Genomic DNA, 21,369 nt, shown 5'->3' with positions numbered 1-21,369 from the left:
ACGCAAGCATGGTGGAGGAGATTTGGAGAGAGATGGTCAAGAGAGGAAAGCCAGAAATAAGTAAGGCGGGGACAAAGGGAGCAAAAGGCTGGATCCAGGGCAGCCTATGGAAATATGTTTGCGAGACGCTGCTGCCGCTGCTTCCCCTGGGGGGCTGCCACAAGCAGGTGTCTACATGACAAGACACAGATGTTTGAGATTTCTCAGGCCCCCTTTCTCCCAACTTCCCCCACATTTCCGCTCTTCCTCCCTCACCCTCCCTGGCTCCCAGGATCCTCAACCCCTCCGAATCCAAACCTGCCATATCGGAGATCCTGTATCAGAGGGAGCTTGGGGTCCTGAGGGAGGCAGGGTGAGAGGGGGATCCCAAGCCCTGGCGGCAGGGAGAGAGGCTGCTCAGCAGCTCTAGGGTGTCCTAGCAGGTGAGTGGGAGAGCAGAGGGCCCGGGAGGACTGAGGGGCAGAGAGGGCTAGTGCAGCAAGACCACACAGAAAAGAAACTGACGTCTAGGATGTTGAAGTGAAACTGATCTCTCGTCTTGTTAAGCCCCTCCAAGGCAAGGACCCCTGCTTCTGCGTCGAGACCCTGCACAGTACTGCCATGCTGCCTGGGGAGACCCAGACACCCCAAACTACCACAGGTGAGTTCATGTCATTGAGAGTGTATACAATACCTCTTCAGGGATACCCGGAAATGTCTCCAGCTCACCTACAGGTATTCATTCTTGCCAGGTGCAGCCTCTTGAAACCAGGATACCAAGGACAGAGTTGCTTGGGGGCCAAGGTGAGAATGACTTAGCAGATTTGGGGATCTGAAGATCTCTAGCTTGCCTAGATCTCTACAAGACCACCAGCATCAGAATGACTTAATGTGCTTCTTAACAGTGCAGATCCCTGAGCCCCCTCTCCCCCTGACAATTTATTAAATCAGAGACTGGAGGAGGGGAGCAGGGGAGAAGACTCCCTATACTAACCGTCCACTAAGCCAGATGCGACATTTCACTCACTGTCACATCCCTGATGCCCATCTCCGTGGTTATGCCTTGTGGCCAGAGCAGGAACCCTCACAGCTGATCCAGCCAGGTGGGTCTGGGGTCCAAAACACTGATTTTTCTCCTGTATGTGTGGGTTCCCCACGCTTCCAAGTGCCACCAAGAGGTGAGGTTCAAATCAAATCCCTTTGCCCGGCTCTGCTTCTCAATCTTAAATGTCATGGGAAAGGGTAGGGAGCATACAAGCAGTTTTTATTAAATTGGACTTCCCTGGTGGCGCAGTGGTTAAGAATCCGCCTGCCAACGCAGGGGACACGGATTCGATCCCTGGTCCGGGAAGATCCCACATGCCGCGGAGCAACTCAGCCCGTGCGCCACAACTACTGAGCCTGCGCTCTAGAGCCCGCGAGCCACAACTACTGAGCCCATGCACCACAACTACTGAAGCCCGTGCGCCCTAGAGCCCTTGCTCTGCAACAAGAGAAGCCACCGCAATGAGAAGCCCACGCGCCAGGACGAGGAGTAGCTCCCGCTCGCCGCAACTAGAGAAAGCCTGCGCAGCAATGAAGACCCAATGCAGCCAAAAATAAATAAAGTTAAATAAATAAAAGATTTAAAAATAGATAAATAAAATCCCACAAGCCGCGTGGCACAGCCCCCCCACCAAAAAAATTGTGCTTATTTGGGGTAACTTGGGGCATGCTGATGAAGTTTGGTTGGGGGCTGAAAAACCTCCAAGCCATCCCTTGGTACCACCCCTGCCAAGTTTCCTGGGCCTCCATTTTCAGGAAGACTTCTGTGTTACCCCAGTCCCCTCCTTTCCGCCCTCACCTTGTCCTGGCCCATCCACAGCCCTCTATCGTAGCCTACGCTGCCTGCTGCCAGCTGGACTCAGAAGACAGGCCCCTTGCTGGTACGATTGTCTTCTGCGCCCATCTCACCAGCCCCAGCCTCAGCCACAGTGACATGGTCATGGTGACTGCTGCATGATGAATAGGAAGAAGCAAACAGGTTGGGGAGGGAGCACAGGTCACTCAGCTTCCCATGAAGTGGAAGGACCTCCTCAGGGTGGAATAGAAGGTGCCTCAAGCTCTAAGAAGAGCTGATTGGGCAGAGAGGCGAGAGAGTGCAGTCCGTCCTGCTGCGGTCCCCTTCACTCTGCAGTCATTTGTCCTCAGGCCACACTCCACGAACTGCTCCATGCCCTGGGTTTCTCTGGACAGCATTTCAAGAAGTGGAGGGATTGCCCTTCAGGACCCAGCGGTAAATGAGAGGAATGAGGGCAATGTCTCCTCACAGCATCAACCAGAGGGAACCACTGCTCTCTCACCAACTCCTTCCTTTCAACTCTTCCTCACCCTTCTGAGGTCTCCCTCTCCTCAGATGCCTTCTTCCCTTTCTATACTCAGCGAGAACTGTTCTACAAGTCAACAAGTGACAAGGCGAGATGAGTGGGGACAGCTGCTTCTCACCACAGCCTGGCCAAACACTTGGGACTGCTAGGGGTTTCACGGGGCGCTCCCTTGGAAGAAGAGGTGAGGGTGAGAACACCTTGGGGTGATGGAAGGAAGAGGGAACGGTCAGGTGGCACCAGCTATCTCCTCCCAAGGGGCCCTTTGTCTTCACACTGGGAGGCCTGACTACTCCAGAACTGTATAATGACTGCTACCTACGATGGTGCCCAGCGCACTCGGCTTGACCCGATCACTCTTGCTGCCTTCAAAGACTCAGGCGGGTACCAGGTCAACCACAGCACTGCAGAGGAGCTGTGTGGGGCTGGGGTGAGAAATAAGGGAGAATTGCAGAGGGCACTCATGACCCGAGTCAGCTTGGGGGCAGTGAGAGAGGTGGGAAGGGATTATCTGCTGCTAAAGTGTAATTGAAGCTGTGAGCATGGCTGGCCCTGACGGGTCTGGGGGCTTCATTTCTTCTGAGGGCTCTTCTATCTCTCAAGCAGGGTCTGGCCTGGAATTTGGCCTGGTGACCACCTGTGGGAATGGCACCTCAGACTTCTTCTGTACTGGCAGGTGCGTGTGCTGAGGGGCTGCACAGCAGTCAGTGATCCTACTGTCACTCTACCATCCCCCACACGCAGCGGACTGGGCTGCCACTACCTGCACCTGGACAAGGGAAGCTGCTCCTCAGACCTCACGCTGGAAGGCTGATGCAGGTATAAGCTCTTGGCCAATGGGGTGGGTAGACTAGAGAATGGGGAATGAAACCGAGTGGGGCTGGAGAGGAGTCTCCTTCTAAGGCATCTGGACAAACACTCTTCTACCTTCTGCCCTGCCCTTCAGAGTGAATGCTGGAGGAAGGAAAATGGATTCCCACCTGGGGCGGAGAATCCCCATGGGGAGATCTACCATCCCCATAGTTGTTGCTTCCTTGCCAACCTCACTTCACAGCTGCTTCCTGGGGACAAGATCAGGCATCCCTCTCAGATCCCACACCTCAAGGAAGCAAACCCCCTGGCCACTGCTACTTACCTCAGTGCACAGAGAGGGGAGTGTACAAGGTGCAGGTGGAGGGATCACCCTGGGTCCCATGCCTTCCAGGAAAGGCTATTCAGGTGGGTATCAGAAGTGGAATAGCTGTAGCACACTGGCAAAAATTTGGACGTGCTCTTATGGTAGTACCATCCAATGTGTTTTGATGTTCATTAAATTTTTTATTATTGGAGTATGGTTGATTTACAATATGATATTAGTTTCAGGTGTACAACATAGTGATTCAATATTTTTATAGATTATACTCCATTTAAAGTTATTATAAAATATTGGCTCTATACCTTGTGCTGTACAATATATCCCTGTAGCTTCTTTATTGATGTTCATTTATTTTTTACTGAGTCCATGAATCTGATTTAGAATGTACATTTTCCTTAGAAGGAGGGCTTGAGCAGGTGACTGAGGCTATAACTATACCCTGCTACATACTTCCTTGCAGATACCTGGGAACAATGGCCATCTCTTCTGTCCCCGGGGTTGGCTGTGTTAGACAAATGAAGGTACCGATGCTATCAATATTACTTACCTACCTGTTAAGTCTTTCAACCTGACCTATTATTTCAGCTGTCTTTAGGATTAGCTGGGCCCCCACCCCAGGCCACTCCCTGGGGAAGGAAGAGGGCGAAGAGCTAACTGAAGCAGTTCTACAAGGCTCTGGTGAGCACTGGCGGGTAAATCAATGGTTCAGGCTAAGGATTTATACAGTGGGCCAAGGAGAATGTTCAAGTCCTTAACTTGATAACCCTCCTCTAAAGACCTTCCGTTCATCCCAGTCCCAAGCCTGCACCTGTTTCATGAGATATACTCTTCCACGGACTATACTTCCATTAAGAGATCCAAACGTGCATTTGGTGCTATTTCCACAGTCTCTTGATTACCACCAGTCTGGTCTTCACTGTGCATATGTGGAAATACCCTGGCTGCCAAGGGCCTTCAGTTGGTATGCTGCACAGGGCCCTGACCCTGACTCTCCGGAAGAAACTTCTAGAAGTATATTATGGAGGAGCCACCTTTACCATAGAATACAGCAAGTAAGTAAGATAACATTCCAAGGAGTTTTCTTTCAAATTCCTGGAATCCAGATATTTGAAATTATATTAAGCACTCATTCATACATACACTGTCCTATACAGAGTTAATATTTCAGAAAACAAGGATCCCTAACATTGTGCCTATCACCATGGGACACCTCTCTCCCCAGCAATAATAGAGTTCACCTATCTCTAGGACATAGGGCGCTCCTAGTCCCCTTCTTTTCAATGATTTTTTTTTTTTCTTTTTGGCCTCACCGTGCAGCCTGCGAGATCTTAGTTCCCTGACCGTGGATCTAACCTGGGCCCCCTGTAGTGGAAGCGCAGAATCCTAACCATTGGACGGCCAGGGAATTCTCTTTCTTAAGCACTACCCAGGCAACTTGCCTAAACACTATAGTCTTAACTCTTCCCCTAAGCCATTTCCCTCACTGCCAAGTTAGACCTCCTTCCAACAATTTAAGTTGCTGGCAGTCTTGGATCTTGGTCTTCTTCCTTTCAGGTTCTATATCCCCTTATTGATTTCCCGTTCAGCTTACTGTTTGGATGAAGAATGAGTTATAGGTATTAAAATAAAGGTAGGGCACTTCACCTCCTAGGCCTAGGCATTATTCCAGGCCAAATATTACCCCTACATCCCTAGGTTTCTAGTTACCTCAGACCATAATCCTTCCATGACCCACCTCGGTCTGTCCACGGGACTCTGCCTAATGTCGCTTATCCTGGTGGTTGCACTGGGAACCACGGCCTATCAGAAACGAGCTACTCTTCAGGTGGGACCTTCTGCCCCTTACCATTCACTAGAGCCCCAAGGCGCAACAGGGGGCCCAGTTGGAGGAATGAGGGAGGTGTGATGTTACCCACAGCATGACACAGGTTAGGGCAGAGATGATTTCTTAGGAGAAAATGGATGGAAAGTCGATCTATTGTCTATACTTAAGTTCTACTTTTCTCAGAAAGCCTCCTTTTCTGTGTATCAACATTACACTAGCCTTGCAATGAAAATAAGGTAGAGACTTATGGTTCTGAAAATTTGTTCTTTATTTTGATACAAAAAATAAACCCTTCAACCTGTAAAGAATGTCACTTGTTTTCATATTATTGTAAAGCAAACTTATAGAATAGGAACATCTGATACCAGCTCCAAGGATGTCACATATACTTTAGAAAAAAGTCATTGCTACTTGGATTCAAACAAACATCACTGTGGAGGAAGGAGCAGCTAATTATCTCCATCTCCTGATTTTTCCATAATTTTACTAAATCATCACTAGGAAAGCTAGTAGTTGGGATATCACATAATTATGCCAGAATTTGCTAACAGTGGTGAAAGCAGCCATCTGAATCCAGCTAAATTATAAAAACATGACCTTTTATTGTCCTTCTCTCTTGTTTCTGGAGTACAAGGGCTCTACTTTATACCCCTATGGGCCAGCAGTAGGCTTGAGTTATAATGTGTAGATTCCTTTCGGTTATAGTTGTAAAAGAAGTCTTTAAATTCTTGAGGGTTTGACATCTCTTGGAAAGAAGCTAGGAGAAAGACTGCTGATCTGGATTTGCTTAGATGGAAAACATTCACACTAGGAGTCCAGTTGATCGGCTGTTGAAATCACCAGGCCTGTACTGGTCAGCGAGTTCAGTCAGCTGATCGGGACACCATCCCCAGGCCTTTAAGTGATACATTTGAAGCTCTCATGGTAAAGTTGTGGCCTCGGCTCCATTAGCTCTGGTTATCTTCTTTGATTTTAAGGCCTATTAGTCTTTACCAGCGGTAGCAGCCACTGCTTGGTAAAACTTTGCCACGAAGTCTGGCTCACTGACCTCCAGCTGCCTGACAAATTCATTGCGCTCCTGCTCAGCCCAACCTCGAAACCACTGATCCCAAAGACGTAGCTGGCACTCAAAGATACAAGGTGGTCGGTTTGCTCCAGACACGCTAAGCTGCTCCAGACTTTCCAGCAGTGGCTGCAATTTTCCCGGTACTGCCTTAGCTACCAGGTCCTGTAGGAAACGTTCACGCTGAGGACCTGACCAGCTGGCAAACCAGTGAAGAATACACTTCATCTCCTGGGAAGTGATGTAAGACATTGGGGGAGGGGAAGAGTTAGAAATATTGTCTGGTACCGAGGGTAAGGGAGAAGGGAAGGATAGCGGCATCGAAGAGGAAGATGATCCCAGTGGCATCCTGAAACATAAGAGCACTGTTATATACTCTCTGGATAGAGCAACCAAACTACAGCTTCCCAACAACACAGAATCTTATCACACTCAATCAACGTCTACAAAGAAAATTACTTTTCACCAATTTGGTTTACAGAAAAACAACAGGGTCCTTTATTTAGGTTATTATCCAACTTAGACAAGGTACTCAAGAATAACCTCATTTCATTATTTGCCCACCTTCCTCTCTCGTTTTCAAACCCATTACCCTTCCCAACCACTGCCTCCCTCCATCATTCTTATAAACAATCCAAAAATAACCAAAGCATTCCTTGTTCATTCTTTGCCGCCTAATTCTATGTTCCAGATTCAGTAAAGAAAAAAAACCAACGATTAATATTGGTCCAACACATCTTCCCTAAAATGAAAAAAAGGTACACATTTTTTAATTTACCAAGCAGCTGGTCAGGGCCTAGATGCTAATTATTCCAGAGCTATCAACAGAAGGAAAAAAAAGAAAGGGAAAACATCATATATGACGAAAGAGCCTTCTCCGCAATGTGCGTGTAGCCTCTGAAATATGCCAAGAACTTCATAACTCCATTATTTTCTTATATTTCCTGTAGAGCACCAGGAAAAATTAAAGAGCAGAGTTAGTGAAGGCGCCTTGTCCAAACTAAGATAACAAAGTAAGAAAAACAGAAGTCAAGTGTTTATTCAGTACTGAAAAAACAGTCTAGTTGGTTTGTTGGCCTAGGGAATCTAACAACTTATACTGTTGTAGCTGTGTGACAATTCACGCCTCAACAATTTTCCTTCATGTTTAATATAATACCTATTGATGACTTGCCATTGCTTCGCATCACTAATGCAACTAGAAGGTCAGCCAACTTGAATAGTTTTCAAATCCCACAATTTGAATCTCTAACAAGGAAAACAAACTACTTGTTTACGATCTATTTTACTGTTTGTGTTTCTTCTGCTCTAAGTTGGAGTATCTGTAGTGACAAAGAAAGGAACCCCGAAGCAATTAACATCAGTTCAGTACCAAAACGGTCCAGCCGAGGTTGCCTTTTCACAGTGGTCCTACGAGAAGCAATTCCGCCTAAAGGAATTTTATTCTCTCACTCGGGGAAAGGGCTAACTTATCCCGAGTCTTGCGACATGGCTTCCACGGCAAGCTCAAGTTCAATTATCACGAATTAGTTCACAGGCTGGGTCGAAACACACGGTGCTGCCACTTGCCACTCTGGAGGCTACGGAGCCTGGCATTCCGTGGTCCCAAAGAGCAACGTAGCCTTAGATGGGAGTGGCGGGGATTCAGAGGATGGGAGGCGGCAGCTGTTTCCGTAGGGGAGCGGGAGGCTTGCCCTACTAAGGGTAGCCCGTAAACACCGAGTCTGACCCGGCCCAGGGAGGTACTTCTACCCCGCTTACCTCCCCTTTCCTCTCACAGGGCACTCGGAGACCGTCACAAGAGTGTTTAGACTCCAACTATCGCCGCCGCTTCCAGGTTTCCTGAAAACCCTAAGGAGGGCCAGCCGGGAAGCCCACGCACTTCCGGTCCCGGACCAGCCCCAAACACCCAAGCGCCACAGCGTCTCAGCCTTAGGTCCGGAGATAGCCGAATAATTCCGATTATGGTTATGCCAGAGTCGAGAGCTTCCGAACAGATTCGATTCAAAGCGTCGGTAAGACGAAGAGAACCGAGCTCTGAAAGCAGGATGAGGGAGGGGGAGCGACTAGGAGGATGGAAAGAACCAATTGGTGCCGATGTGGAGACGGAAACACCCGAGCATTTCCGGAGGAACCCGGGGAGTTCTGAGTGGTAATCGAGGGGTTGACTATGGAAGTGGGCGGGGCCAACTCGGTACGTTCGAAGGGCGTTGGCGGAAATTACCGAAGATGCCCGAAGCCGTCGGGACGGACCCGAGTACCTCACGCAAGATGGCGGAGCTGGAGGAGGTGACTCTGGACGGGAAGCCTCTTCAGGCGCTGCGGGTGACCGACCTGAAGGCCGCACTGGAGCAGCGAGGCCTAGCCAAGAGCGGGCAGAAGAGTGCCCTGGTCAAGCGGCTCAAAGGGGTGAGGAGACGGCGTTGCCGGGGTGTCGGATCGGAGCGGACCCGGTAGAGCCGAGTCTCTGCCGCGGCGCAGGCGCAGTGTCCGAGCTCGGCGCGAGCTCGCTCAGGCCGCCAGCGCCAGCCTCCGGATCCGCGCGCACGGTGGTTGGGGAGGCTCGCGCTGGAGTGGAAATAGCGCCGGTTCCCGCCTTAACGGTAGCGGCGCGAGCCCAAAATGGGTGGGTGCGCGCTACTCTCCCGGAGTGTCTTAAGCTCCTTCCTCCTCCCCCACCCCCTCCTTGTTTGTGTCTGTGGTTTCGGCGCATGCGCTGCAGAAGGAGTTAAATCCCACTACAACCACCGGCGTTGCTGGCCTGAGGGGGGCGAGATGGGCTAGGTTGGAGTTAGGTGTATAGTTGGGCAGAGGGGATGAGGGGTTGGTATCGGTATCGCAAAGAATAGAATTGGGGTAGGGCAAAAATGTCTGCTTGATTAGATTAGGAGGTGAGATGAAGAGAAACCTTGATCGGAAGGGACTTGGTTAGGGAGGGGTGTATAATTTATAGGGCGTCCAGAAGCAATTCGGGTGGATAAGAGTTTGGTGAATATTGATGAGAGAGGTGAGGCGGGCTGGTATATATTGGGGTTTTGAATCGGTTTGAGTAGATTAGGGTGGGATTGTCAAGAGGTAGATGGATGGATTGGTGTGTATAGGTTTGGTGTAAGCGGAGGGAAGGTGAGGATTTCTTGGTTTTAATTAGGGTTAGTTAGGATACGTGAAGAGTAGTACAGATTCGGGCTGGGGTGGCTCAAGGGTTAAGTTGGCAAACCGTTGCTTACACTGAAACAGACTGAAGCTGACAGTTCCGTGTGTGGAGGGATTGGATCAGAACACAGTTTATGGAGTCTGTGGTCATTTTGTTCTGTAGCCTCCTCTGAAATTTTTATAAATTTGGTAAATCTAGGTGCCACTCTTTTGGAAACGATACAAGTTCACTCAAGTAGATCTAGTCCTGGGTAACTGACCAAGGAATTCAGTCAGGCCCAAACCATGTTAGTTTCATGTATTTGAACCTGGTTTGAATATTTGAAGTGAAGGACCAGATTTAGAAGGGACACTAGTCAGAAGTGCAGAAGATAATAGGGATTGTAGTACTGGTTCTGTCACTGTCACTGATTTTATTGCATAGCCAGATTTTCCCAATATGCCTGCATTTTACGTCTGTACATTTGGGAGCAGTAACCATGGCTACCTTTAAGGGTCTTCTGAAGACGAACGAGGACGGCGTTAGTAAAGGGCTTTTAGGTCCCTGGAAAAGGAGTACAGTTTAGGTGTGTACGGTTAGTCATTGCCTTTGATGAAGAGATTGGGGGGAGGGTTTTTTTTGTTTTTTTGTTTTTTCCTGGTTTCTGACTCTTGCCCTTCTCTATACCAGGCTCTAATGCTAGAAAATTTACAGAAACACTCAACACCCCATGCTGCATTCCAGCCAAATTCCCAGGTAAGAAAGAAGGTTCACTAGAAGGGGGGGGCTCTTTGGATGCACGGAGACATAGAAGGACATGATGTTGTATATTTGATGCTTGATTTGTCACCAATATTTTCCTCAGTTCCCTGGGTTGAAAATGTTTTCATCCTAGGACAGTTGAATTCTAATAAAGAATTTAAGACTCAGAAGAGCTGTTAGTTAATTTCTGATTCTTGAAATGGTGTGTGCAGAAAGCTGTGGCTCTAGTTGATTAAGTGGAGTACAAGGATCTGAAGGCATTTGTTTGACATTGATTTGGAAAAAGTAGTTGATGTCTTTGAATGTAGATATGAGTAGACAATCAGCAGGGCAGTATAGGAAAATACTTGCTGATCAGGAAGAGTTCTTGTGTTGACATAGATTTTCCAAGAATTCAGTCCTTTGGAAATCATCCACCATTACTAGTTTTAATATTAACTATGCAGTTACTCCTAAATGTCATTAATTGCTGTTACTTTGGGCAAGAAACTTAACCTTTGGAGGCCTTGGTTTCCTCAGTTTCCCTGTGTGTAAGATGAGAAAGAGTTGGACTAGATCCATAGTTTTATAACTACTCTGTTGGGATCTTGTGGAGCTGCTTTTGGAGGCTTCCTAGAGAAAATTTCTTCCCAAATGAGCAGGGGTTCACATTCCCCTCTTAAACTAGATTAGATCTACTTCTGTCTGCTTTGAATATTGAGTTTCTGCATAAGATTTCTTTGGAAGAAATCATTCCCAGTTTCAAAAAAAAAGTCTTAGGCTATGTAGTCTCCTAAGATTCTTTTCAGCTTTTAACATCCCCTCATTATATTGTGTCATGCACTTAAAGGAAAAATCCAGGTCTTTGTTAGTGCAGTGGTGTGCAGCTCCAGTACTAGATGAAGTCCCAAGATACAGTGGAAAAACAAGAGAGCATTCCTACTGCCTTGTTATTAGCTCATGAAGCTGAAAGTATAATCTAACTGGCTTACAGAGGTTTAGTTAAATATTTTAACAAGCGTAAGAAACTGCGTAAGTTAATCACTTTACCATTCTATTCTTTTTGCCCATTACATTTTCAACTTTGAAGTTTTGCTTTTATTAACATAGGTTTTTTGCAACAAATACATACATTCTCTAATACTTGTAACCCACACTTCATCAGTGTCCACTGACTACCAAGAGACTCATCTCTATTTTAGGGGAAAAAAACATTTACCACGCTTAGGAAAGATGACTAATGACATAGAAAGTATTTATTCAGATTTTTTCCTTTTTCTGGAGTTCTAATAGGACTTGCTAAGCAAGAAGCTTCTTGGGAAGAGGACTTGTGAAGAGAAAGCTGAAGGGCAGAAGAGTGACATGGGAGTCTGTGTTGCAGAAAAAAATGGGAAAAGGGATTAAGCTCCTGGATTTTAAAAATTGTTACCAAAGATTTCTTCTCACCCAAAGAAAATGGAGTTAGAACTCTGTCTAAATGCTGAATCCCTTTTCTTAGTCTCTTGCTTTCAGGCTTTTAAGTCTGGTAGTTGAATTTTGGAGATGTTTAACAAAATGTTTCCTGGATAGGTGGAGGTTGATCTTTTGTGTGAACAAAAGATGAATTAGTATGAACCAGTATTTTTTTCCTTCAGTTTTTGATATTATTAAAAGGAAAATTTAGATTATCTTTATATAATTTAGATTATCTAAAAATTTAGACTAAAAGGCATAATTTTATAGGAATTTTCATTTTTTTAAATTATTTGTGTATCACTCTTTGGGAACTGAATATTTAAAATAAAAAATTATGTGTGCAGTTCCTCTTTTTGCCATCTTTTGTGAATCGTAGGGCTGTATATTTTGGTCCTCAACTTAGGAGTAGCTTAGAAAAGGGCCCTCCAACATTTTCCATATCTTTCTTTGGTCCAAATATAAGGGGCATTCCTTTGCTCCATGGAATTTTGTACCTTGCCTTTTCCTGGTTTGTTTTCCTAGACTATCTTTTTCTATGTCTTCTACACAGATTGGCGAGGAAATGAGCCAGAACAGTTTCATAAAGCAGTATCTGGAAAAGCAGCAGGAGCTGCTTAGGCAGCGTCTGGAACGTGAAGCTCGAGAAGCTGCAGAACTTGAAGGTAAGCCCAGGCTGTCACTTCTTACAAGGAGTTCTTCCTGCTTATTCCTTTCACTGAGTAGATGGGCCTGTTTCTCTAGGCAGTTTCAGGAATATAAGTCAGGCTGAGACTGCCAGTTATTTGCTTTGGTAGTTTATGGAGCCAAGTGAGTTACTATTTACCTTTTGTCAGGGAAGAAGACACTTAATTTGACTGTCTTGACTAGAAGAGTATTCCTGCCAACAGGAAGAGTTATAAGTAAATTAAGCTACCCTTCAGATGAACTAGAGCCTTATCTTAGGGAGTTTTTCTCTATGTACAGTGCTCTTTTTAGTATATACTCTGTATCCGTGACTTTGCCTGACCTCCTTCACTCCTCTACATATTCCCACATGCTGAGCCCTTCACTCCCTCCCTGCCCCGACCCAATCTGTACTTTGCAGAAGCTTCAGCTGAGTCGGAGGACGAGATGATCCATCCCGAGGGAGTGGCTTCCCTGCTGCCTCCTGACTTTCAGAGCAGCCTGGAGAGACCAGAGCTGGAGCTCAGCAGACATTCACCCAGTACGTATCTCCCTCCCCACTGCGCTGTTCTGTCAATCCTGCGTAGTTGGTGGGGGGAGGTAGTTACACCTCCTTTCATGCTAAGCCTCCATTAAAGTCCCAGGGCAATTCTGTGACAGTGTTATTTGACATCTGTTTTTCATGGAAATTATGTCCTTTTTGAAGTCTGCGTTCACCTCTATGTTGTGTTGACCTCTCAGTATTTTATGAGGCAGTCTGATTTTTCTTCTCATCTGTATACCTCTCTAACTTCCTCTGCCTCTGAATTTAGCAGCAGTCACAATTCTTTTTCATCTCTTCACCAATTGTATATATTGTGTGTTACACATCCAGTCATCCCCCCAAATGGGCATCTGCAGTTTATTAATTCATTCAGCAAGTTTTTACAAGTAAAAACTTGCCTGTTGTATGCCAGGCATGTGCTAGGCACCAGGAATATAGTAGAGGAAAAGACAAGTCTCTATCATAATGAAACATACAGTCTAGTGAGGAGGTGGACATTAAACAAATTATTACATAATTAACTGGAGTTATGCTGTGTACTGTGAGAGGCAGTGCAGAGTATTATTTGAGCATATTACGGGGAACTCAGACCCAGCGTGTGGAATTGGTTCAGGTAAGATTAATTTTTTCACATTTAAAAAAATATTAAGCACCCACTTTTGCATAGTATCTCAAGCAAAAGTCTGTAAATGCAGCCTTTGTCTTCTAGGAACTACCTGTCGAAACAGTATGCCTTTAGGAGAACATGCATATAAGATGTGAATAGTAGGTAGATAAAGTAAACCAGTGTGTAAATTAACAAGTATTTTGAATGATTATTAATGTTAGGGGTCATGGAGAAGGTGATCACTCCATATTTAATACTTCTAGAATGTATAGAAGTTGCTAGCTCTTCTGGTTAATATAGAACTCTTTCCGGAAAGCAGATTTTTAGGAGATATTTAATGATGGGAGAGAAATAATTTATTTTAGAGATCTCTTTTCTCTTCAAAATAAAAACAGCAAACCACCAATTGATCCATTTTGGTCTTAGCACTCTTTTTTTCCCTGATTGTAAAGCCAGGTGGAAGGGGAAAACTCTTTTATAAATTAGTTGTCAGTGTTTCTTCTTAAATAAAAATAAGCCAAAAAATTATGTATAGAATTCCTGCTGTATACATGTCTCTGTGCTAGAGTATGTGGGGAGTCAGCACATTGTAAAATCTATTAGAAGACAACTGCACATAAAACTAACAATGGAAGATGGTATGTTTTAAGTGACATACAAATAGTACGGACACGTACCACTGGAATTCCAAAGAGTAAAAATTCTCTGAGGACTAGAGAGATTAGAGAGAGCCTCATGAAGGAGGTGTAGGATTTGAGTGACCCTTAGAAATACGTAGGATTTGAGTTGGCAGAGAAGACAAGAGGGTATTTTTAGGAAGGAACAAAGGCACAGAGGTAGGAAGGAAGATGGTATTTAATTTTAAAGGTAATGGGGGAACCATTGAAAATTCTTGATAGCAATATGATTTGATAAGGAACTCTTGAAAGAGAGCCTCTCTTTGTTCTAAATGTAACTTGAAGTGAAAATGAGGAATGTCCTGAAAGAGATACAAGGTTTCAAAAGCAAGTAAAGATTTAGATTGAAGAAGGTGGCCAGTAGTCTCTTCATGCTTTGTGTCTTCAGCAGGACTATGCCTATGGTTGTAATTGATGGAGGAGGGGGAGAAAAACAGGTGAAAGGAAAGAGGTGAAAAATAAATAAGAAATGAATGTAGTAAATTGTAGAATACAACAAACAATTGCTGTGTGTCCTCTTCGGTGTACTCTATCCATAAACTTTCCTACTTCTGATCTTGGCTAGAATGTGAATTTCGTCACAGATGTGGCATAAAATTTGGTCAAAGTCCTAAATGGAGTGGTAGTTTGGAGTTCTAGCAGTGCTTGGTTGGATCGGTAGTAATGCCTGGAGTTTACCCAGAAATTAGATTTTTTTCAGGTGTACAGCGTCAGTCTGCCATAGGCTCATAAACTATTAGGCTTCCAGCTTATTTGTTAGCTTTGGATGTTTGGGGTTCCTTATCTAGTAAGATTTTGATTAAAGTAAGGTTCCTAGTAACATATTTTGGTAATCAATAGTGGCACCTGAGGATTTTTTTTTTTTAATAAATTTATTTATTTATTTTATTTATTTTGGCTGCGTTGGGTCCTCATTGCTGCGCGCAGGCTTTCTCTAGTTGCTGCGAGCAGGGGCTACTCTTCGTTGCAGTGCGCAGGCTTCTCGTTGCAGTGGCTTCTCTTGTGGAGCACGGGCTCTAGGCACGTGGGCTTCAGTAGTTGTGGCTTGCGGGCTCTAGAGCACAGCTCAGTAGTTGCGGCGCACGGGCTTAGTTGCTGTGCGGCATGTGGGATCTTCCCGGACCAGGGCTCAAACCCGTGTCCCCTGCATTGGCAGGTGGATTCTTAACCGCTGTGCCACCAGGGAAGCCCCTGGATATTATTTTTCTTAAGAATGTGAATTCCTGGGCCCTGCCCCAAGAATCTCAAAGAATGTAAGTCCTGAGACCTTACATTTTTTTAAAGTCCCCTGGTAGTTCTGTTGATCAGCTCAGTTTATGAATGACTAAATGACAGAATAGTTTTTCAGCATTATAGTTAATCAAGATCCTTGGCTTATATTCCGGCAACCTCGCATTAATGTGCTGTAGTCACAATCCCAAATAGGAAGGAAAGATTGGTTTATAAAATCCTGCCTGGCTCTCCTTTTTTTTTTTTTTTTAAAGGAATTCCTTTATTTTTATTATTTATTTATTTATTTATTTATTTTTGGCTGTGTTGGGTCTTCGTTTCTGTGCGAGGGCTTTCTCTAGTTGCGGCAAGCGGGGCCACTGGCTCTCCTTCTTGACTTCTTATCTTTCCATCACTTTCTTCAGATTTTTCTAAGATGTTGGGAGTCAGTATTCACCCTCCATAGTCAGAAATTGCCTCCTAGATCATGACTGGGTATACAGAAGTCCTTATTATCTTCAGTTAATTTTTTCAAAAAGAGCCCACTCTAGGAAAATTAGGAGGAAAGATACAAAGACATTAAAAAATGGATATTCAGAATACTGACTGATTAACAAAGATATAGCCCCAGGGGATCTTAGCCAGCCTTTGGCTTACAGAGCATTTAGCCCTCATTCCTGTTTCTTGTGTTAAATCTGGATGCTGAGATTATAAAGAAATGTTAGGTAAGTTACTTATACAGCTAACATGAGTCAGATTTAGAGTTGGCATCATTGCCAGGTCTCCATTCTCTTAATTTCTGCTGCTTATTCATACCCAAGGATACTCTCTGGCCACAGGCTTTGCTCTGATCTCTGTAGCTACCTAACCTGGATCCTGCAAATCCTACCCAGGGATTTGTTTTCCAGGATGAAGAAACTACCTTCCTATATGACCCTTAAACATTCTTCAGTTTGTTGTTTTTGTTTTTTGGGGTTTTTTTTGCCAAGTTGTGCAGCATCCAGGATCCTCTGATCAGGGATCGAACCTGTGCCCCCTACGTTGGGGGAGCGCAGAGTCTTAACCACTGGACCACTAGGGAAGGCCGCATTCTTCACTCTAATACATTCTACACTGCCTTTGCTCTCCTGAAGGCTTCTGGCTTTGGAATCTTAGAAATCTTACATTCACCCTGACTTGCTTTTTAACTCCTGAAATACATTTATTAACCTGTTACCAGTATTCGTACCATTCCTTGCTAAAGGTGCTCAGTTTCTGCACATATTATTAACATCTGGCTGAAGACACTCATGTGGCCATGTGCACATAATAGAAGATGGCACCTTTCCCAGAACCTTGTCTGCATCACATCAGCTCCTTACAAGGAGCTGGAAGAAATTCCTCATCTCTTTCTTATATTTTATATTGCTTACTAGGCTCTTGTTTTCATGTCTGAGGTTCCCCTCCAGTTGTCATTTTTTTTTGCAAAACAGTGATGTCCAGAACTTTCTGACCAGCCCTTCCCATTTTTTCCACATCTCTTTGATGACTTATTAGGCAAGTGCTTCTAGAGTAGGGATCATCTAGAATCCTATCATTGCAGTTCTACAGTATCAAAATAATGATGTCCAGAACTTTCTGACCAGCCCTTCCCATTTTTTCCACATCTCTTTGATGACTTATTAGGCAAGTGCTTCTAGAGGAGGGATCATCTAGAATCCTATCATTGCAGTTCTACAGTATCAAAATAACATTATGATCTAATAGAATAGCATACAGTTTATAATTGATGGAGATAAAGGCTATTTGCTTGTGCATACCTAATTTTAAAATCACAGCTCCAGAACTCTTATTTGATCTGTTTAGCACATTTATCTCTGGTAAACTTTGTATATGCCTTTTTTCCCCCTTTAAAATCACATTTATTTATTCAGAGCATATATGTGCTTTGTTATTCACTGCAAAGCATCTTTGGTATATGTGCTTGTAACACTTGCTTTTAAGTTGAAAATAAAACAAGAAAGAGAATGTTTCTTATATAGAACTTGCAGTGGTAAAAGCAAGTACTTGGGTTGGCTAGGCCTGTGAATTTTAGCTATTCATAGTATTTGAGGCGTATCAGAGAATCTCTTCTGTAGGTTTTCCCTCCAGGGTATAGGATTTTATCGTTTTAAAAATATTTGTTTTCTTATTACAAAAAGTAGTGTGTATTCATTAGAAAATTTTTGGAAAAACTGGAAAAAACAGGTTTTTGTTTGTTTGTTTTATTTGGCTGTGCTGTGCAGCTCATGGGATCTTAGTTCCCCTACCAGGGATCGAACCCGGGCCCCGGCAGTGAAAGCACCGAGTCCTTACCAATAGACCACCAGAGAATTCCCTAATTTTTTAATTTTTTAAAATTTTTATTGGCATGTTGTTGATTTACAATGTTGCGTTAGTTTCAGGTGTACAGTAAAGTGAATCACTTATACGTATATATCCACTCTTTTTTAGATTCTTTTCCCATATAGGCCCATTAAACAGGTTTTTAAATCACCAGAAGTCCCACAAATGAAAATAACCACAGTTGATATTTTGCTATATAATTTTCCAGTCTTTTCTTTGCCTATGTATAAGCTTAAGATATCTGCAATTTTCAAATCTTTACCTTCTCTCCAACCTGGTTAACTTTCTCTTCTTCTTCTTCTTTTTTTTTAATTTATTTTATTTATTTTTGGCTGCGTTGGGTCTTTGTTGCTGCACGCGGGCTTTCTCTAGTTGCGGCGAGCGGGGGCTACTCATCGTTGTGGTGCGCGTGCTTCTCATTGCAGTGGCTTCTCTTGTTGCGGAGCGCGGGCTCAGTAGTTGTGGCTCGCAGGCTCTAGAGCGCAGGCTCAGTAGTTGTGGCACACGGGCTTAGTTGCTCCGTGGCATGTGGGAACTTCCCCAACCAGGGCGCGAACCCGTGCCCCCTGCTTTGGCAGGCAGATTCCTAACCACTGCACCACCAGGGAAGCCTCTTCTTTCTTTTTTTTTTTAATTCTTGAGCATCTGGATAGTGATTTTTTTTTTTAAGACATTATTTTTTTAGAGCAGTTTTAGGTTCACAGCAAAATCATAAAGGTACAGAGATTTCTCATATGCCCTCTGCCCCCACATATGCATAGCCTCTCTTAATATCAACATCCCGCACCAGAGTGGTACATTTTTTACGATGGGTGAACATACACTGACACATCATAATCACCCAAAGTCTATAGTTTACCTTAGGGTTCATTCTTGATGTTGTACATTCTGTGGGTTTGGACAAATGTATAATGACATGTATCCATCATTAAAGTATCATACCAGGGTATTTTCACTGCCCTAAAACTCCTCTTTGCTCTGCCTGTTCATCCCTCCCTCCATCCTCTGCCTTTTTTTTTCTTTTTTGTTAAACTACAATAAGTCGGCTTCTTTCCGTTATTTTGATACATGCCAAGGAGCTTTTCCTGAAATTCGTGGAAAAGGTTTTCTTTTGGTTTTCCTCATTTTGTAATTTAACCTATTCCAGGTCATTTAATTATGAAATTATTGATTATTATAAGCACCACATTATTTATTAATATCTTACAGGTTACTCTTTAAATCTTTGCTGAAGAATCTGACCTGTCACTGAATATCCTAACCCTAGTTCCTGTACACACACCTGTAATGCAGGTCTTTATTCTCTAACCCAGATATGAAATGTTATATATTCAAAGATCCTGTTAATCAAGTGATCATGGAGTAAAGTTTTATGAAATATGTGCAGTCTTCTAGTTCATTTTGTAAGTTTCTTCTTTTAGTTACAGAAGCAGAGACTAGTTCAGTTTAGATTGCTGGAATAAAGAAATAAGAGAAGACCTTGGATTAGAGCTCACATCATCTGCTTTATTTACACTAGTTTAAATACTGTTAGGGTAGCACAGGTTTTTGTGGATCATTTAAACCTTTTGTACTGTATTGTACGTATCTGAAATATAATTATCTTTAGGCTGTTTTCTAAACTGGTTCACATCAATATTTGCATTGCTACTCTGTGTAATATTTTAATACTGGTAGGAAACATAGAGGTCTTCCAGTCCATCCCTTCCATTTTCCCAGTCAGGACACTGAGACCCAAACTATTTAGGTGATTTACCCACGGTTACCTTCCTTCATGGAATGTAAGTGAACATTTTTTCCAGTTTTACATGGAGTTGTTACTTGGAATGACCAACCTGTGCCCCCTGCAGTGTAAGCATGTAGTCTTAACCACTGAACTGCCAGGGAAGTCCACAAGCTTTCGTTTAATAGTAGAGCTTATTTTTCTTTAAAATAATCTCACCTTGAGCTCCATATATAAAACAATTGAGAAGGCCCATTTCTGAAGCCATGAGCCCTGAAAATTGTTTCTCTTAAGTACTTATATCATGAGATTATTGTTTTACAAACTGGTATATTAATCATGATGTTTTGGTCAAAACTAGTGGTGTCAATAGGCAGTCCAAAAAAATGGACACTGCACACAGTGAAGTCTTGGGCTTTGATTCAGTGACAAAACATTTTACAGAAATAAATGTACTTTGTGCTAGACAATTTGAAGCTCCTGGTAGTTATTTTACATTTATTTGAATTATTTATAATATGTGAATTGGCTTTGTGATATTAAAAACATTCCAGATGTGCATAGCAGGAATTATTAACATGACCCTGACCCCTAGGGTGTTATATAGTCTTTTCTTCCACATAGAAGTCAGAGAGATGAATACAGATACGTATTGAGCAGCTCATATGCTTTGATCGATTGAATTTTAGAAAGCAGTCTTGAATGAATGTTCATGTTATGAGTCTGACTTGATTTTCTTTCATTTGATAGGAAAAAGCGCCTCTGTTTCCGAAGAGAAAGGTGAATCTGATGATGAGAAACCAAGGAAAGGAGAAAGACGATCATCCAGAGTCAGACAGGTAACTCAGTTACCTCTGAAAGCATCCTTCACCTCTTTGGTTACTGCCTTGGATATCTCCTCCTCCTCCTCTTTTTCCTCAAACTATTTCAGAGTTGGTATCTCTCTAGCTTTCCGTACAGTCATCTTCTTTCTCTTCGTAATCATTTTTCTTGTTTTTTGTTTTCTAATTTATATCTGTTCTGGCCTTCAGATTTTTTTTTTTTGGCTATGCTGTGAGCATGTGGGATCTTAGTTCCCTGACCAGGGATTGAACCCACGCCCCCTGCATTTGGAAGTGTGGTGTCTTAACCCCTGGACTGCCAGGGAAGTCCCTGGCCTTCGAATTTCTAAACGAATATATAAAAAAATAACTGTGAAAGTTAGCAGGCTGGTCTGTATTCCTAAGGCAGCACATTATTAGAAAAGATATAATTCATTATTCAATTAAAACCTTAAAGCTGTATGATACAGTATTAAGTGAACAGTATACAAAAGTATATGTATAGTGTAATTACAACTGTGGAAAAGAAAAAATGGGAAAAAATTAAATATACCCCAAAGATGATCAAAATAATCACATTTATTGATAATAGGTCAGTCCCGCCCCGCCCTCCCCACACCCTTTCTAGATGTTCAGTTTATATTTATTTATTTATTTATTTATTTATTTTTAAGAGTCACTAAGGAAGTGAGGCTTCCTCTTTTTTTTTTTTTAATTTATTAATTAATTTATTTATTTTTGGCTGTGTTGGGTCTTCATTTCTGTGCAAGGGCTTTCTCCAGTTGCGGCAAGCAGGGGCCACTCTTCATCGCAGTGTGCAGGCCTCTCACCGTCGCGGCCTCTGTTATTGCGGAGCACAGGCTCCAGACGCGCAGGCTCAGTAGTTGTGGCTCATGGGCCCAGCTGCTCCACGGCATGTGGGATCTTCCCAGACCAGGGCTCGAACCCGTATCCCCTGCATTGGCAGGCGGATTCTTAACCACTGCGCCACCAGGGAAGCCCTATATTTATTTTTAAAGCTTGAAGCTAACAGATGAAGTACTAGCAGTTTCATTATTGTGTTCCTT

General features: G+C 43.6%; 3 protein-coding genes across 3 annotated transcripts in view; 2 read left to right on the top strand and 1 right to left on the bottom strand.

Annotated features, from left to right (window-relative positions):
• The first annotated feature begins 114 nt into the window (after nt 1-114).
• Nucleotides 115-5,383, top strand: CIROP (ciliated left-right organizer metallopeptidase). The gene is given in 19 exon segments (XM_028166054.2): nt 115-188; nt 190-422; nt 547-640; nt 732-783; nt 989-1,108; nt 1,110-1,157; nt 1,844-1,966; nt 2,170-2,254; nt 2,397-2,465; nt 2,468-2,761; nt 2,946-3,018; nt 3,087-3,183; nt 3,289-3,454; nt 3,457-3,560; nt 3,938-4,031; nt 4,034-4,089; nt 4,092-4,176; nt 4,349-4,529; nt 5,173-5,383. Coding segments are annotated over 19 exon segments (2,259 nt in total).
• Nucleotides 5,384-5,551: 168 nt separating this feature from the next.
• C3H14orf119 (chromosome 3 C14orf119 homolog) lies at nt 5,552-8,382 on the bottom strand. The gene is made up of 2 exons (XM_007180556.3): nt 8,127-8,382; nt 5,552-6,714 (listed from the first exon to the last, which is right to left on the bottom strand). The coding sequence occupies exon 2, from the start codon at nt 6,711-6,713 to the stop codon at nt 6,285-6,287; it is 429 nt and encodes a 142-aa protein (XP_007180618.1). The 5' UTR covers nt 6,714; nt 8,127-8,382; the 3' UTR covers nt 5,552-6,284.
• Nucleotides 8,383-8,385: 3 nt separating this feature from the next.
• LOC130707565 (apoptotic chromatin condensation inducer in the nucleus-like) overlaps nt 8,386-21,369 on the top strand; it is a 15,694-nt gene continuing 2,710 nt past the window's right edge. Inside the window, exons 1-5 of the mRNA XM_057542690.1 lie at nt 8,386-8,774; nt 10,189-10,254; nt 12,245-12,356; nt 12,779-12,898; nt 20,232-20,417. Coding sequence (XP_057398673.1) covers nt 8,463-8,774; nt 10,189-10,254; nt 12,245-12,356; nt 12,779-12,898; nt 20,232-20,417 — 796 coding nt within the window. The 5' untranslated portion in view covers nt 8,386-8,462. The remainder of the gene's footprint in view (nt 8,775-10,188; nt 10,255-12,244; nt 12,357-12,778; nt 12,899-20,231; nt 20,418-21,369) is intronic.

The sequence above is a fragment of the Balaenoptera acutorostrata genome, chromosome 3 (assembly GCF_949987535.1).
Source record: "Balaenoptera acutorostrata chromosome 3, mBalAcu1.1, whole genome shotgun sequence".
NCBI lineage: Eukaryota > Metazoa > Chordata > Mammalia > Artiodactyla > Balaenopteridae > Balaenoptera > Balaenoptera acutorostrata.
The sequence above is the reverse complement of the archived record's forward strand: the minus strand, read 5'-3'. Positions and strand labels throughout refer to the sequence as shown.

What these genes read in the sequence shown, in the direction of transcription:
- C3H14orf119 (XM_007180556.3), bottom strand. Translation starts at nt 6,713, where the DNA reads ATGCCACTGGGATCATCTTCCTCTTCGATGCCGCTATCCTTCCCTTCT.